Source organism: Opisthocomus hoazin, chromosome 19 (genome assembly GCF_030867145.1).
Source record: "Opisthocomus hoazin isolate bOpiHoa1 chromosome 19, bOpiHoa1.hap1, whole genome shotgun sequence".
NCBI lineage: Eukaryota > Metazoa > Chordata > Aves > Opisthocomiformes > Opisthocomidae > Opisthocomus > Opisthocomus hoazin.
Window position 1 is genome coordinate 12,870,340 of NC_134432.1, and position 11,567 is coordinate 12,881,906.

Genomic DNA, 11,567 nt, shown 5'->3' on the forward strand with positions numbered 1-11,567 from the left:
GCTGTTTCATTCACAGGTTCTGAGCGCCTTCTGCTCTTCGTATGTAGTAACAACTTGCTTACAGTTTGCAGAACTCTGGGAGGTGGGAAGGTGTAACTGTCCTTGAGTTAGAGAGCTTCAGCTCAGTCATGTTAAATAGCGTGTATAATTAAGGAGAGCATCTGGAAAAAAAGAAATGTACTTGGATTCTCTGACTCCTGGGTCTTAAAGGGCCTCTTACGCATGCACGATCCTTCTCATTCCTCAATTCAAGAATGGAGTGGAATGTGCTGGACAGAAGTGGTAGCGAGTGGACCACTGTAGTGACTCTGTTAGCTTCCACTTGGAAAACAGATTGATCTGAGTCTAGTGATTTCCTTCCCCACCCACAGTACTTCAGCATGTAAATCCCATGGTTCAGATCTGCACAGAACCACAAGAGCAGCACAGCACTTTCTAATTGGTGCCAGCTTTGGAGTGAATATGGTTTGTAGATCTCTTGTGTAAAGGTCTCAAACAGCATGTTTGCTCTTCCTGTCCCTCCTGCCTGCAAAGCTAAAATAATTGCAGAGCAGGTTTCTGGCATTTAGGAGCAGTTTGGAGTACAGTTCACCAGTGTCTGAGCTGTTAGTATCTTTGACTTATTTGTGGAGGTGGAAACCTGGGATTACATTTAACCTCTTACAGAAAGGTGGCATTAATTCTCAGCCAGCCTTCTACTGTAGGTGGACTGCTGCCTTTGGTATGTGGACTAACAAGCTTCATAGGCTGTGGGGACTACATTTCTGTTGACTTGCTGAGATGTAGGAAATAGTCTTGTCCTGCAGGCCTCTGCAGTGTACTGTGCCTGTATCTCCCCTGTGCCTTGAATTTACAGCCTGTCTTCTCTGATATTTAGGTAACCATATTCCACCGCTGTATCTGGATGGCCATGTGTTTGCAAGTCAGCCACGACTGGTCCCTCAGACGATACCTCAGCAGCAAAGCTACCAACAGGTAAGGGAGAAATACAGCTAGCTAGTGGTTTCTCAAGGACTCTTCAGGATGGCATTTAAGAAATGAGGAGTCATTTATCTCTCCGATAGCCTAAAGGAGCTTAGATGTGGCTGTCTTTAGGTTCCTTGAATGCTGCTTCCCAGTGGGTGTCACAGGTTAGTGAAATTGAAGGGAGGGAATTGAGAGGTTTTTCCCCTTTTGTACCAGTGCCTTTGTACTGGATTTAACTGAAGAGGATGCAGAGGTGTCTGTGTGAGGTAAAGTGAATTTCAGTAAATTCCATAGCCAGTCAATACTGATGAGCAGTTTCACTAACTGTAGTAAACAAGGTATTGATAAGGCTGGGGAGAGCTGCTTCAAGGTAAGTTTGCAGACAAGTGACAGCTGGGATTGTCAGTGCCTGTTCTGTGTGTGGAGCGTGTTGGTCCCCTCATGTGTCCATGAAGTGCCTCTTGCAGGCATCGATCTTCGCTGTTCCTGCAGTATCTTCCCTGTCAGTGTGCTGCTGTTCAGTGGAATGATGTAGGGGCTGCGTAAAAGCAAAGCATAGGTCACTGTCGTGGGAGATTGACTCACGGAGGAGACTGATGGATTTTTAGCAGCCTCAGAGAGTTTCTGGCTCCTCTTGTACCTCTCAGTCATCTTATTTTCTTCTGCAGGCTGCTGCTGCTCAACAGATTCCCATTTCCCTCCACACATCCTTACAGGCCCAAGCTCAGCTTGGGCTGAGGGGTGGTCTGCCTGTTTCTCAGTCCCAGGAGATGTACAGCTCCATACAGCCCTTCAGGTAACTACTGCCAGTTTTCCATTTCCTTGTGGTCTGAACTTTTATGTTCCTGATGGCCATGTACATTGATCAGATACTCCACACTCGTCTTCTCTTGCCCCTTTAGCATCCTGCTTCCTTGCCCTAGTATCATTGCTGAAGTGGAGAGCAAGGATATTGGGGTACATAAGGCTCTCTGTAGCATATTTATTTGTAGGCAAAGACCATCCTTGGAAAATTATATTCAGTTGCTCTGAGTACCCTCCCAAATGGTGAGACAACTTGATGTAGAAAAAGGAGGTTTGTGGGCTGGCAAGCAGACATATTAGTGAGAAACCGAGAGCTGACATCTTACTCTATTTAGTTTAATACTGGTGAGAAGACTGAGAGAACTTGATCAGAGCTGACTACCTGCATAATGAAATTAAAACCTCTTTTTATTAGATACAAACTAAAAGACAAGAACAGAATAAATAAAATGTAAGATTCAAATTAGGAAATCAAATGCAAGTGTAACAGTACTTGGCTACAGGAACTGCTTACTACAATTGAAGAAATGAGACATCCACTTCAGAGTTGGGCAGGCTGTGGGAATCATACTCTGTACCCCCTTTCCTGCAAGAGATGAGAGTGAATGATCGGAATAGTCCTTTAAGGCCTCAAAAACCTAGACGTTGAGGTTTAAAAAACCTGTTATTTTGCTAGAGCTCTTTGTGACTTCTGATACTTTTCTGCTTTGCAAAACTGCTGCAGACTTCTGGTAACCTGAATCCTCCTCCACTACTAATCCAGAACTTAATTGTGCAGGATATTGATACATAAACTTGGGATAGGACATGATGTCATTCTGTTGAATATTCCTGTAACACAAGGACGTGGTTGTAAGGGCTTAGAAGTGGAAGTAAAAGCCCCTTTAACTAAAATTGAAAGTGGCATCACAGCTTATTTGTAAGCTGTCAGTTATTAGAGTCTGAAAACTGCTTGCTGATTGCAGGCCAGATGTGGTTTGGCAAGGAGTGCGTGTATAGTCTCCAAAGGTTTTCTGCGTAATGACTTGAGCGTATTTTTCTTCTTGCAGGTCTCAGGTGTATATGCACCCCAGTCTGTCTCAACCTAGCACCATGGTCCTGACGGGAGGCACTGCTCTGAAGCCTCCGTATTCCGCCTTCCCAGGCATGCAGCCCTTGGAGGTGGTGAAAACCCAGTCTGGGTCCCCCTATCAGCCCATGAATGGAAGCCAGACGCTGGTTTATGAAGGCCAGATAAACCAGGCGGCTGGTATGGGAGCTTCCCAGATGATGGACTCTCAGCTTACACAGGTTAGGAGCAGGGCTCGCAAGCCACTCCCTTGGACAGGCTTTTTCACAGACACTTTTTTCTGAGACTGCGTTGAAACTAGTATTTGTGCCGAGTCATGTGTTTGTGTGCGCTAAGCTTTCTGTAAAGAGGCAAAGGATTCTCCCGAGAGACTCTGTTCTGTGAACCATTGTTTCGAACGTGCAGTACCTGATTTAATGAGATTCTTGCTAATTACTTTTTTGTCCCTGCTGAGATGTCACTTTGTAACTTGGAAGTCCTCACCCTCAGTACAGATGCTTCATGCATAGAAGACCGTGATGCTTTAATTGTCCTGAAAGTATCTCTTGTGAGCACCAAATCCCAGTCTTCTCCAGATTAAACTCATCTTCCAGGGTAACTAGGACCTTTTATTAAAAGCTCATGTATCTCCTCAATTAATTTGTTATACTGGTCTTATTTACAACTTCTGCTGGTCTGTTTGGCAGCATCTTAACAGTTTCACTGTGTGTCTTAGTAGCGTATGAAGTTCTTTGTAAAGCATGGTTAAGATAGAGACGTTGAATCCTACTGTGAGCGTAGCTGTGTTTGTGGTCAGATGTGTTCTGATTCTCTGGAGAAGTTTGATACTTCTATTAAACTCATCTTACATTTATTTTGTGCAACATGTTAAGGTCTATTTTGTTTAAAGCAGGATTTTTACATTGTGACTGACTTAAAAATAAAGAGTTAATCCTCAAAGTAACTTATCTGGGCAAAATAGAGAGGCAAGCTAAATATCCAAAGAAATGCTTTATCCATCATAAGCTAGTAACTTGGTCTCTTGTGCCAGCCTGAGATTTATTTTTTTATTTATTTATTACAAAGTGTTGTCATAGAATCTCCCAAATGCAGCGATTGTGAGAACTGCCAGATGAATCAAAGGGAACAGGAACCTCTTGAGTCCTGAGCTGCATGTTTTTTTAAATTACTCTTCATCATTACTGTCATCAGTTTGAAGCTCACTGCAGAACATCCTGCTGAGGTCACCATCACTTTCTCTAGAGGTCCAGTTCCCAAAATGCTTTGGTGTGAAAATGTAGCAGACTTTCTGGTTTGGGCATCTCAAAGCTGCAAGCAAAACGCCTGACACTGAGCTGTCTGACACTGCCATCATATCAAGAGAAAAATCCTGCAGCAACCATGAGGAAGACTGAAGGACTGGGTGAAGGTTCTAGGCAAGAAGGAAGGCCCTGTGTCCGAGTGCTGTTATGTTAAATTGATGCCATTTTAGAAACCCAGCTGGCAGGGTGTTGGCAACACTGGCAGAGCATGCGTTTGAGTGTGAAAGTCCCACTGTTACATTGATTTGTATTTATTCTGTGCCAGACTGTTCGTGAGCTTCTTTTTAGCAATGCTGTGCTTTCAGGGTATTAGGAGACAGCATGTCAAACACAAGACTGTTAATGCCATGAAGTAACTACATGTCCTTATCACACAGCTAACAATGCCTGTGCCTGGCTCCCAGCTTCCTCTGCCCCGCTATGGCTCTGGCCAGCAGCCCCTGATTCTACCGCAGTCCATCCAGCTCCCTCAGGGGCAAAACCTGCCTGTAGGAGCTCCTCGAAGAATCCTCCCTCCTGGATCCCAGCCTTCTGTTCTTGGTGCCAGCAGGGAGGTAAGGATTAACTGCTGCGTGCTCATCTTAGCATTCATTAACCCCTCCTGCACTGAAGCTTCACCCCTTGACCTTGTTAAAGGGGAGACTGGCTTGTTTGGGATCCTTAAACATCAAAGCCAAGGATTGGTGTTAAATTGAAGGAGCCCTTTTCCCCTCATCTCCAAAGCACAGGCCAGCAGTTTTTCAGGTTTTGCTCCTGGTCATCATTCTGTTTCCAGGGAGCCACATCCTGCCTTGATCCAGTTTGGAGTCTCCAGTTTTATTACATGTTTACACAGGTTTCCCCAGAGTGCTTGAGGGGTGGTGAGCTCCAGACACAGCTGGAATACCGCCCAGATATTTCACACTGTTGTGAAGCTTGTCCATTTGAGTAGGTATATTAATGTCATGTCTGGTTTGATGGATTCATATCATAAGTTTGTCTGTTATAGGGGAGAGAGAGCACAGCAGTTAACTTCCAGGTTCTGTATTTGCTTGTGCTGTTGGCTTGTTGGTTTAATACAGGCAGATTATTTCACTTACAAGCCTCACTTTCTTCACCTGAAAAATGTTTTCTCTTTTAATGGGCACAGTGGGTAAAAGGGCAGAGGTTTGGCTGAAGTGTTTATATAAAGTAATGGGTGATTTGTGAATGTGAAGATGATACACTCTCTCCCACTCATTTTTCTCTGTAGTCCTCCCAGATGGAAATGAAAGGGTTTCATTTCTCCGATGGTAAACAGAGTCTGTCCTCCGGCGGGTCTGTACCGTCACCACATACGTACAGGTAAAATATTTATAGAACTTAGCCTCTATAGTCAGAATCAGAACGGGGAAGAAGTAGTGTTCCCCATTTGCAGTGACATGGTGCATGCATCATCCCTGTACGAGATTCACTTGGACTTTCACTTGTAGTATGCGTCTACTGTAGTCCAAATACTTGTACCAAAATGCATGATCATGGCTTTCATTTTTGGGTGTGGCCCAGCATGTATCTGACTTGGCCCTTCGTGCTTGTGGGAAACGCATAAAGTTATTTGTTTGCTGAGTCTTAAAGACAAATTGGAATTGGCGTGCGCTTTTCTGTGTTCCTTGTTAAGGTGGAAAATTTGAGGATCATTGAATATAAACATTTTAGTTTCCAGCGTGGTCCTCTCAGATGAGAAGTGCTCGTGTCTAGACGTACCAAACCTTCAGGTTATTGAACATTTTGGGACATGCACTTAATTTATTTTTTTTCTCCTAACCAATCCATGTGTTGTCTTTTGGGCTGGGGAGCTCACTGATCTGCACTGCACACGCTCGTGCCCTGTCTACTGCTGCTTTCTGCTGTCTTTTTTCTTTCACCCATGAATAAGGTTCTCATTCCGTTGTAGAATTTACTCCATGAATATTGTCGACTCTTCGATTTCCAGGCCTAGCTCTGCCAGCCCAAGCGGGAAGCCATCTGGACCAGCAGTTAGTATGGGCTCTGTGCAAGGACACTATGTACAACAGGTAGTGTACACCAGTACTATGTATCTGCTCTTCTGTGCTGTCATGCTTGTGCCTTGGACTTAAGAGGAGTGGCAGGAAGGCCGGTGTACTGAAGCTGTGTGTGGGAGCTGTTACTTTCCCTCCAGGGAGAGTGGGTGGGTGTCATACCGAGTCTAAGAGTAACACTGTGTGATTTGAAAGTCAGGAGAGATTAGAGGATTACCTGGTTTACAGTGTCCATGTTTTTGGTGGTTGAGTTTTTATGGGTTAATTGCATTGCCAGACATCAGACACTTTGAGATACTCACGTGTGAGGGGTTTTAGAGCGGCAAAGTGTGACAAAATGGAAGAAATACCTGATTCTTGGAGCAAATTTTGATGTCTTGCATGAATGATGGTCACAGTTTGTTTTTTGTGTCTGCCTAGAGGTCTCTGTGCTAGCTAATGCTTTGGGTTTGTATGTCAAAAGGCAAAGCAGCGGGTGGATGAAAATAAAGCCAATCTGGGAGCAGTAAAGCTGCAAGAAACAGCCTCCACAAACCAGATGAAGCCAGTGCGCACAGGAGCGATCAAACCTCAGGCAGTCAAAGTGGAGGAAAGCAAGGCCTAGGAGCACCTCTGATGCCCAGCTGGTCCCGCTGCCGGAGAGGCACTGCAGCTTGGACTGGACCCCGCTGGATCTCCTGAAAATCTCACCAGATCTACTCCCTGCCCCACATTGACTGACTACAGCGATGTCACCCAAGCCCCTCTCCCAACAAAGCAGTTTGAAACAGTGGATATGACATTGACCTGCTTGCTTTAAAACAAACCAACCATGTGACTTTTAAGTGGCTCGAGCCATTTTTTATTTTTTTTCTTTCTCCCCCGTGCCCCATCCACAGGTAGCTGTGATTGCTCACTTCGCAATGCCCATCCTTCTCCTTCCCTACTTCTGTCTCAGCAGAGTGGCAACTGGGGGAGGGGGGTTAGTTTGAGGTTTTTCATTTTAAAGGCAGCTGAGGTTTTTACGAAAAAAGCTATATCTTTGTTTATAGCAGAACTTTTATATGTTCTTTCAATTTTTCCCCCCCTTATTTCTGCTTTCTTCAGTCCTTCCAGAAGAGAATTCCCTTCAGCTAAAATTATGTTCTGACAAAACTCTGCTTAGTTTTATATATGGTTCTGTGCTATGTTGAGAATCATGACTCTTCTAAATTGAATGAGTTTGGGTATATTTTCCCCAGATGATTTAGCCTTTCAGATTATTTGATTTAAAAAAAACGACAGTGATGGCATTCATTAACTTTTCAGTATTTTTGTTTTAAGCTAGAAGCAGTGCTTGCGTTAGAAGTGTATGTGTACTAAAGGTATATAGTAGATCAGTGCATTAATCTTGAAACTTGCACCACTTTAATTACAGCTTTGGGATGCCTTGTGCACAACAAAATGTGGCATTCTTGTTTTAAGGGGGGGAAAAACCCCAAAATTTCTGTTGCAAGTTCATTTGGATCTAGGTTTTGGGGGATTTTGTGGGTTTGGGATTTTTTAGTGACTGCCAAACACACACCAAAATGTAAATCGTGGATTTAAGAAATACAAAATCTGTTAAGAAAAATCTCCTCGCCGCACATGGGTCAGAAGAGTTGGCTAGAGCCAACGGGTCTGTATGGACTACTTTTTGTAGTTGTGATGCTCTCTCTTATGCTCCCTGCGTTGGCTGCTGTAATTCTTCGTGTCTCCTGAGACTTGTTCTATATTGTGTTCATCCCTTGGCGCTGCTCTCCTAGGCTTTGCTCTTCTCCCTTTTCCCTAGGTCTTGCTTTCTGTTCCTCTAAATCATGGCCTTTTGTAAAGTTTGCATAGAAGCGCGTTGGTAAGGGAGCCCCTCTGCAAGGCAGCCATTTTAGCACATTTGGAACCTCCTTTTTTTGTGTTGGAAGCGCATGGTTACAGAGGCAGTTTGGAATCATCCTTTTAGTCTCCTTCCCCAGATGAACAGCAGAGGGTTCTTTACTCTTGATGCAGTTGCATATAGTCTGTATTCAGTGTCATCACTTTATGCTTTCATAACAATATTTGATCTTCTATGAAAGGAAGGTCCCAGTGGGAGGGGGTTGGGTTTTTATTTGTGTGGTTGTTTGGTTTTAGTTTATATGTGTGCCTGTGTGTGTGTGTAGATTTTAGGATGGACTTACAAGTTCCTGAAAGTGCTTGGAGTCCTTCAGCTGGCAGTAGTCTTAAGTAAACTCAGCTACTTTCAGCTAACTTGGTTTGTGTTGTTTAGCTCTTTCAAAATGTAAAGTAGGCTGGTCACTCTGAAGTGAGGGAAAGAAAACTTCATTTTTGCAGGAGATGATAGCTTGCTAACTGGCTGTGCCATCTGCCTCTGCTAGGTGGCAGCAAGTCATTTGTTGGTGGTTCCAAAGAAGATATTTTGAACAAAGAATGTATTTGGGAAGGGATCTGAAAGGTGTTCTTGTTTCTTCGTTTGCTTTTTTCCCCCCCCTTTCTGGGAAAGATCCTTCATAACCTTCTAGGGATGCATTTGAAGTTTTAAGCTAGGTATAAATAAGAATTTTATACAGTGGCTTTAAAGAGCTTAGAAACCTAAACTAACTTAGACATAGTCATGTCCCCTCTCCACAGGTGTCCCCATTGACTATGGCAGAGAACCCAAAGGGAAAGGGATAGGATGGTACTTTAAGAAAAATAAAAGCTCTTTTTTTCCTCATGTTTTATGGATTTTTAACTTTAGAGTGTGCCAGCATCTCTCTAGCATCCTCCTTAAAGTACCGGGTTTGAGATTTAGTGAGAAATATTTCCCTAGCCTTCAGACATCTCCCAGATCTGCATCCTCATCTGCTAGTCCTGCTCCCAGCATTTTCCAAAGATTGCTTCACCACTAAGTCATCACACTCCCCTTTCTGTTTTTCTCCCTTGGAATATCATGAACGATAGAATTGTCTGGTTTTTCTTTTTTTTTTTTTAATTATTATTCTGCCCAGCTGGCCCTAGCTAATACCAGCCCAGAATCTAACTGTAATGGCTAAAGAGACTTATCTGAGCTCCCCTCTTCTCATCTCTTTCCTACCCCAGACACATTACATAAGCTTTACAAAGACAGTAACCTCTTTCCTCCCACCTATATGACTTGAAAATGGTCAAATGTGTTGGAGAAACTGGGTTATTGCTAGATACAAGTTACTGCAGTCCCTCTGGTGTAAATGCCATCAGAACTACAATACTTCCTGTTGAAAAAGGTCACCCTTCTTTCTCTTTTAACCCCTCCATTCCTTCTCCCAACAGAATAAAACACTAGAATTTATTTATACGTATTTGATGTTGTAGGTCTAGGTGAAAAAGTAATTGTTTCACTGCTCTATTTATATATTATGTCTGAATTACTCTGTGCAGGAAAGGCCAAGAAATGCACGTGAGCTTCATTCCATTCCTCACCTTTGCGTGACTGTCAGCTGCAGTTGGCAAGACTCTCTTTCACTTAATGGAGTTTTGTGTAATGGAAAGCAGTTTCAGAGCCCAAATTTCTAAAGGTGCAATATCCTTCTTCTCTGGCATATATTTTTGTTTGTTTGTGTAACGCTAGTACAAGGTTAGTGCAGTTTGTGGTGCTCGAGTCGACAGGAAAGCCTCTGATCCTCAAGGTGCAGAAATGCCACAAGGGTGCTGGTACGCTGATATAAATTCAGGTTGGTGGAGGATGGAGATGTATAGAACATGGATATGGCTTATAGGGGGATAATTCTGCTTGCCGTGTCCACTGCTGAAGGGTCGGGCCCTAGTGATTTATTCCTTTGTGAGTTGCTTTTGCTTTGACTGGAAATCAGCCACCAAATCGCAGGCCTCTTCTGCTAGGAAAGGCGCAGTGGGAGGGAGAGGTGGAATCCATATTTTCAGCAATAGTGGGTGAAGCGGAAATACTCAGAGGCTGACTTTGCTGCTCTTCGTTCAGCTGCAGGTCTGAAGCACATTTGTAACCGGTTCTTCTGTACGCAGTGGTTCATGGCCTCGCAGCTGCATTCTGTGCTGCTTTCCTCTCCAGTTCAGCCTGCTTTTAGCTCTTAATTAAAAAAAAAACAACAAAAAAAGAACGAGGTTAAGGAAGGAAAAAAGTGCGCTGCGGTGTATTTTAAATTTAAATGACAAGTGGAAGCAGCACAGTCACCAGGGAACCGGGTACTCTTGTTGATCTTCCATAAGTCCCCCCCGGCTCGGCCGCGTGGCAGCTGTGCAGTGGTCAGTGGCTCTGGATGTGTTTGCAGCCCGTTGAACTCCACAGGTGTTTGTGTTCATGCAGAGGCGCTCCATCTAACAGTTTCCTTGCAAGAATGCTGCAAAGCTACAAGCTGCCCTGTGGTTCCTGTGTATGTACAGATACATATTAAAAAATGAGCTTAGCATTCTTGCTATGTCTCACCTTTTGGCGCGCCACTACATTCACTTTCAAGCGAGCACCACTGCATGCCAAGGTCTTGTTCTGTTGCATTTTGTTAGCCTGTTTTGCTTCTGACTGGTTAAGCACAGTTTAATTCCTTGTAATGTGGGTTATTTTTGGGGTGCAGCAGCCCAGTTTCCTCACAAGAAAGATGCATTGTGAATAAGAACTAATTTATGGCAGGCATCAGGATAATTAGCTGTGGCCCATCAACAGCAAAGGTGCATTTTGCCCAAGCAGTGGAACTGGGTGCTGTGAAGAGACAGCAGCAGTCCAGCTACTTTTTGTTGTTGTTGTATGTTTTAATCCAAAGACCACCCGCTCTTCTTAGCGGCCATAGCCCCCTCCTTGGGTTCCGTGGCTCCTCCTGGCTCCTCGAGATGTCTGCAGCCGCCACCTTGGCTGTTCCCCTGGGTATCGCAGCAGCGAGGCGCTTGCCCTTTCGCATGTCTCCAGGCGTTGTCCGTAGCTGGCATCCTCCCTCCGGTTCTGTATAAATCGCATTTGTTGTTTCTCAAGGGGATATTGTACTCCTTAAAGCTTTTAACCTCATGACCTGTAGAGTACATTTGTTTTTTTTTTTTGGCCTTTCCTCTCTTTGTCTTTTCATGTAGACCAGATATTTGAAAGGGCAGACGATGGATAATTGTGTAACGTGCAACCTGTTTATATTTTTTGGTAACTTTTACTCGCTCCGGAACTCGAATCACGGCATCACCAGGCCAGTTGCGGCACACTCTTTATTGCCCTTTTTCCTCGTTTCAGTACCTATTGTTTCTCCTTTCAAATATGTGATTGTATTAGCTCTTTCCATATGAAAGAATTCTCCTTATTTAAATAAAAAAAAATTAAAAAAAATAAAGCAGATTATGCTTTTCTCAAATTCCCCAGTCCCTTGCCTGGTTCATTTTGCATATATTTATCATTTGTTTGTTTTTTCCCCTGAGCGGAGGTGGCCGTGCTCTGGCGGGGAGCCAGGC

The 11,567-nt window shown here is 43.9% G+C and overlaps 1 protein-coding gene across 9 annotated transcripts in view; it reads left to right on the forward strand.

Annotated features, from left to right (window-relative positions):
* The window catches only part of PRRC2B (proline rich coiled-coil 2B), a 50,056-nt gene extending 38,586 nt beyond the window's left edge, over nucleotides 1-11,470 (forward strand). For 7 of the 9 annotated variants that reach the window (XM_075439798.1, XM_075439801.1, XM_075439797.1 and 4 more), the window contains exons 26-32: nucleotides 878-975; nucleotides 1,635-1,762; nucleotides 2,820-3,060; nucleotides 4,518-4,694; nucleotides 5,372-5,463; nucleotides 6,053-6,173; nucleotides 6,622-11,470. In XM_075439798.1, the coding sequence (XP_075295913.1) occupies nucleotides 878-975; nucleotides 1,635-1,762; nucleotides 2,820-3,060; nucleotides 4,518-4,694; nucleotides 5,372-5,463; nucleotides 6,053-6,173; nucleotides 6,622-6,762 (998 nt within the window). In that variant the 3' untranslated portion in view covers nucleotides 6,763-11,470. The remainder of the gene's footprint in view (nucleotides 1-877; nucleotides 976-1,634; nucleotides 1,763-2,819; nucleotides 3,061-4,517; nucleotides 4,695-5,371; nucleotides 5,464-6,052; nucleotides 6,174-6,621) is intronic. The other 2 variants (XM_075439804.1, XM_075439805.1) reach the window with 1 other exon arrangement.
* The last annotated feature ends 97 nt before the right edge of the window (nucleotides 11,471-11,567 follow it).